This window comes from Pocillopora verrucosa, chromosome 7, assembly GCF_036669915.1.
Source record: "Pocillopora verrucosa isolate sample1 chromosome 7, ASM3666991v2, whole genome shotgun sequence".
In the NCBI taxonomy this organism is placed as follows: domain Eukaryota; kingdom Metazoa; phylum Cnidaria; class Anthozoa; order Scleractinia; family Pocilloporidae; genus Pocillopora; species Pocillopora verrucosa.
The window spans coordinates 5,975,302-5,990,863 of NC_089318.1; the positions used below are offsets into that span (position 1 = coordinate 5,975,302).

Here is a 15,562-nt window from a genome sequence, read left to right on the forward strand (position 1 = left end):
ACATCTTAGATTTTCAAATCTTCCTACTGTTCATCGCGGGAAAACTTGAAATCCTAAAAGAGATCGCGACCGCAAAAAAAGAACTTCCGAAATTTTATCGCACGTGGGCTTTTTTACTTTAATTTTTCATACTGCTGTTGTTTTTAGGTTAGACTTATACTTAACTTCATTTTTGAGACCTCTATGTTTACTTGTGATTGTCTTTTAATTGAAAAGAACTTTGTAAACACGCCAACCGTAAATTAAATTAATGTTAATAGTATTGTAATACATGTATCGTAATGTAGTGTATGCATAATTTGTGTAAGTATAAGTATCAGTAGTGTTAGTAGCAAGTACAATGTAAGTGTAATTAATGCTGTAAGTAGTGTAAGTGATCGTCTTGTAAATAAAATTAAAAAAAAAAAATGTCTTGAACCAACAGTAGAATATCAAGTGACATGAAATCAATGTAGCATATTTCCTTGGGTATGTTCCTGGCCACCTTAAGGACACCTATCAACCTTTTTAAAGGCAAGATTTATGAAATCAGTGGATCTCAGCACACAAAAATTAAATAACAGAAAAGAAATGAGAGCAAAAAAAATGAATCCCACAGGCAAAGAGAATGGGAAGAGGAGGCAAGGAAACCTCACAAAGATTTCTACTTGTTGCAGCTAAAAGAAAACATGACACTTTTCTTAGCACTTTCATTCTCAGTTTTAATGATTTTTGCATGACTTTAGAATCAAAATGTAACTTTCCACACTTTTTTAAGAATGCTTTTGATCTCTACAAACTTTTTTGGAAAAGTGGGTGATTAGAATTTCTGTGTCCAAGCACTTTTATTGAACATATCTTTTAATCTCTTTTAAAACCCTTTAATTCTCATGACTGATAGAGACAGAATTTCTCATTACAATGTCAATACAATGTCAAGCTGACAAGTAATGAGAATAAAGGAAATGTCCATTAGGGCAATATTAGTTGATCCAATACCAAATTCTTTGAGCTAGCATCATAAGAATTGTATGGCAGACAGTAAGGAGAATTACTAGTGAGATCTTAGGGGTGGAAATCTCATGAACAGAGACACTTATGCAGAGCAGGGCTTCTCCCAGTTTCCACTCAATTCTACAGAAAACCTTATTCAAAGCTGTTTGAGAAATATCTCTATTTGTTTAGAAATGCCAAGTGATACCAAAAATTATATTTGTTTTGTAGTGGACAAATTTTGCAAGCCTTTGCATACACACAGTTTCTTCTAAGAATCAGCAACCTAGCAATTCACTGTTAAGCAAAAGGAAAGAAAAATTAAGTGGATGTGGTGATAGAGGTTCATTGGAAATTTAAAGCATTAGCAATCATAAGTTTGAAAAGAAGAAAAATTAACTCTGAGTCTGTAAAGCTACATATAATTAGCAGACAATGTTGATTAATTCAGTGAGAAATAATGATGCGAAATTCTCCCTAAAATAACTTCTCTGAAAGTTACAAGATAATACCAAAGTACATTTTACAACTGAAAAGTATACTTGTGCAGTGAGATCACTACTTTCAATAATTTCCTTTGGAACAATGACTGGAATCTGCAGATTTTTCACCTTCCTTATCATTCTCCTGACTAACCTTGTATACTTGAATTTGAACGAATCATGCATTTCTTCAATTTTATAACTGATAGTGGCACTTGTCACAGCAGCCTTTTAGCAGTAACATTAGCCACAATTGTGGCTACATTTTCTGCGGATAAGTTTTCTGGTGATGGGTTAAACTCCAAAAACTGCTGCTCCAGTTGCTGGACAGCTTGTTGGATTTCATTTTTGTGATATTTTGCTCTTTCCTAAATAGAAAAGAGAACAGTATCAGTGTCGAATAACAGTGATTGATGAAGAAAAAGCTAACAACATACAGTTCAACTTGTATAGAGCAGCCACTCACAGGGAATTGCAAGGAGACCCCTCACACAGTTTCCACTGAATATAAGTAAAATACAGTAAAAATCATCATTTTATCCCATAATTGAACACTTAATTTAAAGTTTACTCAAAAGCTCCCTAAAAAATGTATTGACTATAAGTTAATATCAGTAAACAAAATCAACAAAATGGTGACATAGTACCAAACAAGAAGACTAGAGCAGGATTACTGTAGACTATTGTCTATAAGTTGGACTTCTAGGTCATAACTACAGGCCAATCGACTTGCACAATGCTTGTGCATAATATTTGTCCCCACAGTTCTGAGAAGAATTAGATAATTTGCTAATTACGTTGAGCACATTTGAACTCAAAGTACTATCCCTCGTTTCATTTGAGAGGTTCTTCTTAAGTAACTGTTCAACACTTGCAAGAAGAAGACAATACAAACCAGAAGCTGGGACTCAGTCAAGGATGACCATGACCACTTAATAGAGGTGAAAATTACTGTAAATTAATAGTAATTAAGGGGAGAAAAACAGTGACAACTGACCATTTTATTACAGGGTGACTGTTTAATACAGTGTCAGATTTAACACTATAATGATCACCTGTTTCATAATGATTTATACAATAGGCTCAGTTATACACGCATTCTGATTAGTTCTCACTAATGATCTATGGAAGGACAGACATATAGATGACGTCATTATTAAAACTTTTTTTTAATTCTTTATTAAATAAAACAAATAGATTCCAAGTTGCCATGCGTCTCTGTTCAGTTATAGATTACAGAGGACATCAAAATGTGGTAAGAACATCAGTGACACACTCAGCTGCGCCTCGTGTGCCACTTTTTTGTTCTTACCACATTTTGACCTCATCTGTGATCTACTACTGAACAGAAGCGTGGCAACTTGGAATCTATTTGTTGAATAGATGTGCTTAACTATTTTTTTCTTTTGTAGCATATTGTTACACTTTTGTTCCCATAAAATGTCATTCTTGACAAAGAGCATAATACACATTGAAATAGACTGATTCAAGTAGGAAAGGTTCTGAGGTGAATTAGGTAGCACAACTTCTTAGAATGAACATTACGTCTTAATTTAACTTGCTACCTGGAGGTACTTTCGCTCCATCTGTTTAATTTGTTTTATTCTCTGTTCTTCATCCCAAACACTCCTACACCATCCCTTACAGGTTCTAAAACCAAGGGAGACTCAATAACCAGCTCACACTTGGTGATGTCATCAGCTCTTTCTTGTGTAGAACAAATTGATACAGCTTGCGGTGTTGAAATAATGTCATGAAAACAAAATCTATCATAGATTTAAGGTTGTTTTGCAGGAGTAATTGGCAATTCTGTTGAGCTATTGTTGAAACAGTGTCATAGTGTCCTCAAGGGGTTTGCCTGATAAAATTTAGAAGTTACTAGTGAAGTTTAAACCTGAGGCAGTAGAGACAGCATTAATTACAGTATTACAATTGCCTCTTTGTTCTTAAACCATTTGAAAATACAATTGCTCAATTTTAATTGTATTAAATTCCACTATTTGATTTTTCTTTTGTGCTTGACACTTGGTAAGTGAACATTATTCTAAGATAGAACAAAAATATTTAACTTTGGAATTTTTTTCTTTTTGGAATGTTGAAATGTTATTTTAGTCTTCCAGCCCTAATGCTATCATTTCCTTTTACATTGAACCTCCCTTCCTACTAAAAATTTACAGTACTATTAATAAATAAATGGCATGAATTGAAGAATCCCCTCTAAATTACTGGGTAAATAAAAGAAACAAAAGCAAAATATGCTGTAGCAGCTTAATGTGTTGAGTTGACTCAGAGCTCTCCAGTCTCATGCATTGAGTGTGAGACTCATGCAAACAAATTCAATCTCATACCCTCATGTTAAAGCCATGAATTCTCACTCCTTTAAGGTTTCAAATTTATTCTGTTGATTTTGCGAAAGGAAACTGCTGCTTTCATTAAGAACCTATAACATTAGTTATCCTTCCAAATATAATTTCCATGTGCACTCACTAGGCACACTTTTCAACTGCAGAAATTCTCTCTCAGATTAAAGCTATTAGCTTCTTAGCTATTTCATTTTTTTTTTACAATTTTCTGGGGAAACATGCCCCCATACCCTCTTTCCCTTCCCACCCTTGATAGCTGATGCCCGTGACATCTCACCCTTTGCCAGTAAATGGACATGAGAGCTCTGGTTGACCAATTGTAATCATTTTTTACAACTTATGTCTCTTCAAATAACATCTCATCAAAAAGGAAAGCACCTCATCACCATTCAACAGCAAACAGACAAACTGCACTGGAACATAAGTCATTAGATTTCACTTCCCAGAAAAGTATACAGGAAGGTTTACAGCCAATCAGTATAACTTTAGCTTTAAGTCTTGGAATAAAAAGGTAGATTTTTGTGTTATATTGCTCCAAATGAAACACATAAATGATACAGCAAAGACTAAATTTAGGTTGGCAGAAAAATTTAAAACATGTACCATCTTCAAGGGTAGTTACTAAAACAAGGAATGACCTAAAATGACCTAAAACAACCTAAAACGACCTAAAATGACCCAAAATGACTTTGAGTGAATTCTTAAATTACCAAAAATACCTAATATGACCTTAAGTGACGTGACAATGTGGCATCGACAAAATATGGATCAGACCAGACTTGACTGGATCGGATCAGATCAGATCAGATTGTTCATTTCGTTTTGTGGATATTACGTGATGTAGCATTTGGTTTTCGGTTTTTGTCAAAAATTCAAACGGGATTTCCAAATTTCTTCTGGTTTGTCTTCAATCTGAGTGGCAATTAAATGCTTCCACTAATCTCAAACAGCTGCGAAACGCAAATGTTATTTGAGAGAAATGCATGACTAACCAAATGTTGCTGAAAGAATTTTTGGTTGTCGGTTGAATATCATAGGGATCTGTTGGAGGTCATGCGCCTTGAATAGTACCTGAGACTTTGAGTTTGCAATGTGGAGCACTTGAGTCGTTGCATCAGCAATGGAAGAGGCTGAAGGACCTTAAGAAGCAACTGTGGATTGTCTTACATTTTTCTCAACTGACTGATGAAATGATACATGCCTCCAGTTTGTCTTCGTCAATGGTGGCACTACACAACACTCCTCGCTACAGCCGTGAAATTGACTACATAGGGTTTTTGGGCAAAAAAAAAGACTCCCAAAGGGGCCTACACTCTATTTTGTCATGCAGACTTTATTTTGGCTTGTCGCACAAAATTTCTAATGTTATTTTATTATCCATGATCTGTGATCCGATCCATGATCCGATCCGTGATCCAATCCGTGATCTGATCTGTGATCCGGTCTGTGATCCAATCTGCAAACTCAAGTCATTTTAGGTCGTTTTAGGTCATTCCTTGTTTTAGTAACTACCCATCTTCAAGTCCAAATCTTTTGATTGAATCTTCAAATTTGCTGATTCAGATCTTTCACAAGCAAAGCTGTTAGCGTTTCAACAAGATCTTATGTCAGAAAAGAACTTTGGATTCTGTTTTCCACAGCAGTCAACTACATAATTTTTTCAGCCCTAAGATTTTGATGACATGTTTCTTGCATAGGACCAAATCATTTGTTCTGTATACGAGAAGTCCTGAATTTTTACATTAAATTCTGTACATGTCAAAGACACAAGACAGTGAATGAGTTTAGATAGTTTGGGATAATTGAGCACAAAGTCAATCACAATAAAAAAAAAGGCTGATATGTGGCTAAGGTAATGGTGTTTCATACCTTAACCAGACTTTTATCCATAGTTAACTGAGTGGCACATAACACCGGCAGCGACAACATTCATCAATCGACGAATTGAAAGTAAGCATAAATGCTACATGGAACTTGTATTGATTACATGGGTATATGTGTCTTTTTAATGGCTTTTTCAAGAAATTTGTATTTATGTTGATCTGCATCCAATCCTGGTAATAGCTCACCTTGAAATTTGTTTAATAAATCTTGAAATACCTCCCACAGCAGAGTCACTTCTCGCCATGAATATCCATTGTTTACAGTAAAAGCCAACATGTGATAATGAATATCAGGGAGTATCCCGGACCTCAAATCATCTTCTGCGTCAAATTCTGGACTTTGTAGAACCTTTCCCAACAATTTCTTTCTTTCTTTTACGTTGGTGACACAAAAGAAATTTAGAAAGCCATGTTTACTGCTCTTGAGGCATTCGTTACCAGGGATACTCGTCTTTTAATGATCTGCAATAGTGGCTCAATCAATCAGGCTTGAGTGCAAACGCTGCCTGAACATGTCTCATAACGATTTTGTCAATGCCATTTGATACTGAACTATCATAAGACCATATAAAACTACATGGCAGACTGAATCATGAGCTTATATCAGATGTGTGAATGGTTTGTGCAGTGGTGTCAGTCGGTGTTCATGGCAGAAAGATGATGAACCTTCCAGTAAATGCAATTTAGCCTGTGTAGCTGGCTTGATGTTTTGGTACGCTGTTGTCTGTTCTTTGAAAAGTGGTGAGCAGGAAAGTTTGGATTGGCGTTTGTACTATTTTCTGTCTTTTCAAGCTTCAAAGGACACACAAACCTGCCAACTACATAGAATAATGGAATTCAGTAAACTATCTGAACATGTCTCATAACGATTTTGTCAATACCATTTGTTACTGAACTGTCATGGTATATATTGAGACCAAAATTTATTTTTGTATGCTAATCTTGCAACAATATTTGGTGGTGTGCCAACATTGGTTGTTTAAGGAGCACTGCCATAAATTCCTGCATCACATCTTGGCCAACATGTCATTGGCAATGACCTATGTCTGTTTGAACAAGGAGTACCATTCCAGCTATTATGAAGACAGTCATAAAGGTAAATAATTTAGTGCCAACATTGCATGACATTATGGTATTTGGCATGTGGGTGTGTTAGCCTATATCAGGAAGCGATGACCAAGTTATGTTTTCCTCTTGTCCATGCCAAAGACCAAGGTCACAGAGTAAAACATTATGCCCAACATTAGGCCAATATTGCTTAATGTGATTTCCTATACTTATTGCAGTCAAGTTTGCATGACTTGACAATGATTAAATCGGCAGGTTAAAAGTAGTAACTTATTGAGTTGTAATACAATTTTTAGACCTCTGAACTCTGAAATAAAACTGATATTTTTAGTACAAATCTGCTCTATAGCTTTCTTCAGATAAATGTGGTCCTTACATTGTTACAGTTCCAGTAAAGTAGCATTAAGTAAACAGAAGCATCAATGTCAGACATCCTACGTAAAGCAAAAATGTAATTCTTTAATGGATAAGACTTTGACTTCAAAATTTCCATTCCCTTGCAAAAAGTTTCTGTTTTAAAATATTATTCAAATATTATATTTTATTAACCCTTTCCACCCTAATATCTGTATGTATTTTCTTCATACTGTTTGCTAAACATTTTTCTAAGGTGCTGATAAGGAGAATTTGTTCAACAACCAAGAGCTGCTTTATTTGGTGATCATTTCCTTTATGACTTTCAAATTTGTCTCAGGGTTGATATTGTAGAAGGAAATTATATGCTGAAGTCACTATTGGGATTAAAGAGTCAAACAAAAATAATGTATGGATTAATTTTTCTTGTAAGATTAATAAGTAACTCAGGAAAAAACATTTGCAGTAAAAATTACACATGAATAACTTCAATGGGATACAAAAAATGAAATTTAATAAACAACAGACTGACGATATGGCTGTGAAACAACAGTTTAATAATCACAAAAGCATTCCAGCTCTTCTACGCATTGTGCTTTGTATGAAAACTTACATTTACACTCCAGTCAAAATTAACAAGACTGTGTTCTAATACATATTACACACTCAATACAATCGAAAATGGATACATTGCACTTGACACTTGGTGATGGTTCCACCAACTAAAATATTAATTATTAAAAAACTCAAACTGATGCTATAATTAAGAAGGAACATTGTAATTTTCAAGCTACTTAATAAGCATATTAATCAATGCAATTAAATTTAAACAAACACAGTGAATTTAATGGGATTCAACCTCAATGGGAAAATTGAGAACAAGTAAATGGACAAAAAAATTGCTAGTTTTCTCTCTTTAAATTTTTTGTTATAGCACTCCTTTGTAATTTGAATGTTGCAAGTTCTGTTCATTTTTGTAACCATGTTGCAAGTTTCAAAACATTCTGATAGCTTGAATTGTAGCCACCAACTTTAGATACTTGTATTTTCATGGATGATGTATGATGCTAATTGAAATGAGTGGAGTGAAGTTTTGACCGTGTGACTTATCTGGGTAGTCAAGCACAATTTAGGATCCAGTAAAATGAACATACTTAAAGCCAGTAGTATAATTGAAACATGGGTGCTGAAAACTGGTACCAATATTTGCAACATTGGTCTTTTTCTAATGATTAAGAGGTAGGACAGAGAAGTTGTGTGTTATTTTCTAGCACAGGACCTTTTTGTGAATAAAATCTTCACCTAAGATATTTTAGATCTGTATATGGACTGAGAGATCTGATTTACCTTGGTTTTTAATTTGAACACAGTATTGTCTTAAAGGTAAGAGCTGCTAGAGGTGTTGTTACACCAGACCATAACAAGTTAAGGGGGGTAAGTTTCTAAAGAAACTGTGGTGCTGTGTATGTGGGAGAGTATAACAGGGTAACTTGCTATCATCAACTGAGTTGATAAGTAAACAGAAATTGGCCACCCGTAAGAGTTTCAAAGCTGAAATTTCAAGTGTTAGCCCCTTATCAGAGCAAGAGTTAAGGGCTAATGCTCTAAATGTCAGCTTTGAAACTCTTAACGGTGGCCAATTTATGTTATCAACTCAGATGATGATACCACATTACCTCTGTACAAGGTAGACCTGGTACCAAGTAATCAAAGGGTGGATGATGCTACCCAATAGATAAATGGCTATCCAGGGGATAAGTGATAGCAAGACGTACTGTGCTATCTACTAGATGCAGCCTGTGTCTTTAAGTAATGAGTGGCTTCGACAGTTGAGTAACAGTCATGGTTGTAAATAACGGTTTTATAGTAATGTTTCATGATCTAATAAACACTAAATTGGACTCGAAACCATCCTCTGAGGCATGGATAAAATGGCAATTACCCACAAATCTGGCATTTCTCCTATTTCAATAGATAGCGTGATGTTTAAGAAGGAGGGAGCCAAAATCCTGGCCCTCTAATGTCAAAATTAACCACTGAGAGGGTAATCCTTTTGTAATTCTTCAAAAAATGTTGTTTCCAGGAGGAAAAAGCTTGGTCTTTTTCCAGTATGTTTTATCCAGCAATTGAGCATGACTTTGTAGACCTTTGGTGGGCACTTAGGTGGACAAGGTAGTCGATTTCCACTTTCTAGAAAGTCAGAGAGCTGTGGGTCAAAAAAGAAGAATTAAGTTTATTTTAGAAAGAACATAAAAAGGGTTGATTCATTTTAGCATGCTGTATGGAACTCAGGGATTGAGGCAAACAAAAAGTAAGGACTACAGAGCTGGCTAAGCCACAGAGTTTGACCTCGCAAGCTAGGCTGAGTGATTTTCAATTACATAAAATATTAATTTCAATAAGGTGCAACTACTGTCATTTCTACTTTTTGTGTGGCTTTAACTCCCAAAGTTTTAGGCGTCACACAAATATCAATTTTTTTGTTGATTCTTTTTAACTTGCAGTGAGTTTACTTCTGTGAAAAAAAGGGAATGCTCTTAGTCTTAGCATCATAACAATTGTATAGCAGACAGCAAGGAGTATAAATTTACTAACAAGATCTGGGAGTGAAAGGAGTAAAAGACATTTCTCATCTCTCACCTTGCAGTTTTCAACATCTTTGTATGGTTTCTCCCCAAAGGAAAAAATTTCCCACATAGTCACTCCAAAACTCCAGACATCACTTTTTGTTGTGAATCGTTTTTCTAGCAAACTTTCCAGTGCATACCTGGAATGAAGAGTACAATAGAGAATTTAAATTTACCAAGCAAAAAATTTGTAACCCAAAGTGAAAAGCAAAACTGTGAGGCAGTTATCCAAGGTTTTCAGTCAGAGGTCCTGAAAAGTAACTTTTAGGTGCATGTCAATTAGAGAATAAACAAATTTAGTTTCAATAACCAGCTGAGACAATTTCTTTGACCAAAGAAGTCTGATTCCTACTGTTTTCCCATGGTGAAGGTTTCGCATCTGAAGGGGTGAGAGGAAGGCACAAAAGTTCTGGGTCAGTCTGAAGAAGTGGAGCAAAGAGAGACCAATGCAACTCCAGATTCCTTTTAACCCTTTATCTCCCAGAAGTGACTAACATGTAACTTCTCCCTATGGTATCCATAGTTTTTCTAGTGAACGCTTAATGAGAAAACTCAAACTTATCAGGAAGAAGTTTTTATGGTCAGAGCGATCAACGATTAGGGCTAATGCTTGAAACATCAGCCTTTAACTCCTTACAGTGATCAATTTACATTTTCAACTCAGTTGTTAACACTAAATTACTTATTTACAAGGAGTTGTGTAGCAGCAAGAGGAGAGAATTAACAATCAGATCTTAGGAGTTAAAGGATTAACAATTGATTGACAAAAGTGTTAAAATAAGAGCAGTTGTTTCTCCAATTTTTGCTCCCTCTGTCAGCTATTATAAGACAACCTTTATACCTGACAGTAAATAGTTTGAACCTGGAGGTAATGTGTGTCTGGTCAAGAGTAGTCCAGAGAAAGGCTGTTGTTGGTAGTAGTGACTGATGTTTCAACAACCTTAGTGGAAGTCATCATCAGAGTCAAAAAAAGAAAAAGAAAAAAATACTGCTTAGGTTGGTGAATGTCAGTCACTACTGACCACAACAGTTCTTCTCAGGACTACACTCGCTCAGATGATCAAACTTTATTACTTCAAAAGCTACCATCACATTTCCTTACAAAAGAAATGAATTTATTTAAAAAAATTGCTCTCTTACCACTTGATAGGCACCTTGCTGGATTCCTGAAGTTTGTAGTATTCTTCCAACCTGGAGAGTCCAAAATCACTGATCTTCACCAGGTCCTCCCGCATAACCAGGATATTCCTTGCAGCAAGGTCTCTGTGAAGTAGTTTTTGAGTTTCCTAAAAGCAGTAAATGTTTTAATTCACATCTTCCTCTCCAATGTATCCTGAATAGGCTTAGGAAAGTCCTCATTTGGACCTGTAGCAATCTCACATTTTGAAAAGCATAACTGTTCCTAGAAATACTCCACTCCAAGAAGCACTGCAAATAACTGGCCAAAAAATTGACTAATGTGCCTCTTCAGGGGGGAGGGGTACAATAGCATTCTTATCAGTGGTGGTGAGGGACTATTTTAAAACACATTTATGGGAACATGATTGTTGCCCAGGTTAAATGATTTCTGGGTAAAGTAGGCATTTTTTTATGTTGGAAAACCAATGGTTTTTAATGCTGATACCAGAAACTGATACAAGTTTTGAAATAGAAATTTCTTTTCAAATTGAAAGCTACAAAGCTCAAAGGTGACATGACAATGCTAGAGTTTTTATCTGAAGAAAGGGAAAGGGTAGGGCACATATCGGTAAGGGAGGGCTATCGGACCTTTCATGCTATGAAGATTCTAGATGACAGACCATGCCCTGATCAATTAGGCTTTCTACCATCTAAGGACAGACTTCTCTCAAAATCGTAGACAAGGTTAATATTCCTTAATGAGCATACAAAGGAACCTTGAAGTTTGTAATCTTACTTTTGAGTGAAAAGTCTATTGTTTTTAAACGTCTAAAGGTCTCTAGGTAACATCAGCAGAAAATCATTCAGGCATACCAGGTAATTCATTCCTTTGCAAATTTGCAAACAGAATTCAAGGAGCTGTGGTGTTTGAAGAATTTCCTTTTGAGAAAAAAATAGTACAGTCATTTTCTCAAAATCAACCTCTTCTCATTTTGTTTCACTGTTAACTCTTTAACTCCCAAGATCTGACTGTTACTTCTTTCCTCCAGCTGCTACACATTTCCTTATAGATTAGTTATGAGAATTTTTAGTCAGATCAAAAATAACGAGTTAAAGGGTTAAATAAATATAGTATTTATGGACTATGGTTGAATTATGTGCATATATATGTAATTGATAGGCAAAATTAAAATAATATTCGGTAGAATAAAATTTCTGCTCTATTTTAATTACCTACTACAAAAATTTACTACATTTGGCCATGACCAGAAGAAGACGTTTGCCTGCAGATCATAATTTATTCAGAAGTCCAAAGGCTTTTGTGGAAATTTATAATTGAGAAGGAATTTGTTCATCAATAAACACTAGTAGAATAATTTTAAGTAACTCATCGCCCCCACAAATTAAACAAACTAGTAATAGGCTTTGCCTAGTAGCTTTCCTCTAGGTCAGAAAATCAACTTTATTAGTGAGTACCGATCTGCTTCAGCAGGCTAAACCACATTGAAATTGTTACATAGTTTCTCTGTTCTAAAAGGGACAATTTTAATGTAAATCTGTATCCCACCTTGTTTTTGGGTAAGTACTGCACCAAAGCTCCCAGTGGAGCAAGCTCTGTCACCAGCATAAGTTTTCCTTTCTCATCTGAAATAAGAGATAACATTTCCAACTTTAGACTATCTATGAGTCAAATTTTTGCAGGAAATATTAGAAATCAAATCTGAGCAATGTAGATATTGGGTAGTACACAGGTGTCAGTACCCACCTACAGTCATGTGAGACATATAATTCTAGTTTTAATTTTTTGCACAGTTAGTCTCATAACGGATGCTCATGTGCTTAAAAATGCAATGGAAGGCTTGTTGTTGGGCACAGTGACTTCCAGGAGTAAACATGGATACTGGTCTATTAACCCTTTAACTCCCACGAGTGACCAAGACAGAATTGCATGTCTGCATGTCTCTATTTGTATTAAACATGCAGGTTATAGTTAAAATTCCAGTTGAAGATCGTAAACTGGATGGCGTGTTTAATTTTCCATGCGAGGCGTCATGGAACGTTTGTGCTGTGATTCTGACACATCGCCAGAAATCAAGGACATTTCGAGCCCGCTAACAATTATCAGCGGTATATCGTATTACACTCTGGAACAATAGAATATCAAGAGAATTCAATATGGCGGCGATCACGGCTCGATCTGCAAAGAAGAGTGTTTCGTACCATGACTTATACAATTTGAGCACCGTAGATCTTCTATTTGATGAAAAGAAAAAGAAAAGAAGACCTGAAAGTAAATCTTTGGGATTTTTCGAGGCAGAGCGATGACATGATGTCAGAATTTTGATTTGCTTTGATTTGATTTTCGTGCCAAGACTACTGAATTTGCATTCAATGCCTGGCATATTTTTATTCCGAAAAGGACCTGAGAACTAATTTATTTCCCTGCAAGGACATAAACAAATATGGCCGACGATTCGAAGATCATCGTTGCTCGTGTTTAACTATTTCAGTCATAGTTTTCGACATGGCGTCTCGTCACTTACTCAACATGGAAAATAAGGGATATTCTGGCGCGTTGGGAAGTTTTTTGATGGGAGGAAATGACAATTTTACAGGATATTTGGACGCTTCGAACTCTGTAGCAGTCAATTCGATCGAGAGCAGTTGACTTTATCGATGCACTTTCCTGTAATAGGCGAGTGTTTGGGATGGAGAACGACGGATTTTGAAGAACTGTATGGTGACCTAGGTCAATGATTAATGACAAAAGAACTGGCTCGGGAAGTAAGTGGTTTTTATTTATCGAGTCCCTGTGAGGTTTGATGAATAGCAGAATCAGTACTGAATATGTCTCGATCGAGAGCAGACGGGACCATGAGCTCCTGATTGTTATATTTTAGAAATTTTACAAATTTCTATACAGTTTCTTACATTATTTGGAAATTATTATTATTTGAAATGCGCAAGCGCGGCCGCCATCTTGTCCAATATTTCTGCCGATGACACGGGGCTGAAGGAGATATGAATTACCTCCATCTGGAGAAACTAGCCGCTCATCTCGCAAGCACGGGGATACTGTGTTTGAGATTCACCTGCAGGACGAGAAACTTCAAGTATAGGATACAGTGTTTCACTGCAGTTGTGGTGAGAGTAATTTTCTTGTTCGTGGTTGGCGATTAATTAATTGTAACATTGTGGTACGAGCTTTGTAATGTAATTTACGACACGGAGTCAAGAATGTCGCTTTTTTTTTTTACTTAATTTACGAATCGGTTTAGTTTAACACCTACAAACTGCACGGTTTTTTTCCCTGACTGCTGCTCTCAACTCAATAATAAGAGCTACTTTCTTCCTACTATTTATACTCTCAGCAGAAACTCATATTTAAGAAACGAATATAAGCAATAACAGCTGTTTGGTAAGGAAACCAGATGGTCTTTGTAGGTTGTCTATTAGGAATTAGAGATAAGAGGCTTGTGAATTCTTTAGCTACAATGCCAGCATAGACAAAACACAGATCAAATTGCAGATCACATCATGGATGCGATCATGGCTGGGATCACTCAGCATATTAGATCATGGATTGGATCATTGTAAAAAAGGAACTAACATGAAATCCGATGCAGGTTGTTGACATGGGCAACTTCTTAATATTCACCAGCTTATTATGATGATCTGAGTGATTTTTTCTTCAGATGTTTATAATTTATTTTCTCCTCAATGACAATTTTACAATGTTCTCCTGTCACCACATCACGCAGGAATAAACCCTGCCATGCCCCTTGCATGTTAAAACAATGATTTTGAAGTTGTGTTTATTTATAGGCCATTCGATGGGTGCACATGTTGATGCTAAGGTAGCTTCAAACAGCAGTTTGACCACAAACTTTGTATTTGGCGTTGCTTGTTTGTCATACCCCTTACATCCTCCACATAAGACCTCAGAGTTTTGAGTATCATCACTTCTCCATCTTGGATTGCCTGCATTGTTTATAAGTGGCAGAAAAGATTCATACTGCAGGCCCGATTTAATGGATACAGCTCTGAAGAGAATGGCAAATGACTGGAAAATGCACCGGGTGGAAGGTGCAGACCATGAACTAAAGCTGCATGGCAGAGTGAATCATGAGCTAATATCAGATATGTGTGAATGGTTTGTGCAATGGTGTCAGTCGGTGTTCATGGCAGAAAGATGATGAACCTTCCAATAAATGCAATTTCGCCTGTGTAGCTGTAGTGGTGAGCAGCAAAGTTTGGATTGGCATTTGTACTACTACAGACCGATGGAATTCAGCAAACTACCTGAACATGTCTTATAACGATTTTGTCAATACCATTTGTTACTGAACTGTCATGGTATATGGTAAGACCAAAATTTATTTTTGTATACCAATCTTGCAACAATATTTGGTGGTGTGCCAACATTGGTTGTTTAAATTCCTGCATCACATCTTGGCCAACATGTCATTGGAAATGACCTATGTCTGTTCAACGAGTACGATTTGAGCTATTATGGAGACAGTCTATAGTAAATAATATTGTCCCAACATTGCATGATATTATGGTATTTGGCATGTGCATATGTTGGCCTATATCAGGAAGTGATGACCAAGTTATGTTTTCCTCTTTTCCATGCTATAGACAAAGGTCACAGAGTAAAACATACCCACCATGGGCCAATATTGCTCAATGTA

General features: G+C 36.0%; 2 protein-coding genes across 2 annotated transcripts in view; one reads left to right on the plus strand and one right to left on the minus strand.

The window, feature by feature from the left end:
- Positions 1-15,562, plus strand: part of LOC131795825 (scaffold protein salvador) — a 93,681-nt gene that overhangs the window by 54,221 nt on the left and 23,898 nt on the right. The gene's annotated exons all lie outside the window — the stretch shown is intronic.
- LOC136282126 (tyrosine-protein kinase CSK-like) lies at positions 7,668-12,958 on the minus strand. The gene is made up of 6 exons (XM_066169381.1): positions 12,634-12,958; positions 12,436-12,512; positions 11,742-11,807; positions 10,890-11,035; positions 9,763-9,889; positions 7,668-9,328 (listed from the first exon to the last, which is right to left on the minus strand). Exons 1-6 carry the CDS (start codon positions 12,650-12,652, stop codon positions 9,152-9,154), a joined length of 612 nt encoding a protein of 203 aa, XP_066025478.1. The 5' UTR covers positions 12,653-12,958; the 3' UTR covers positions 7,668-9,151.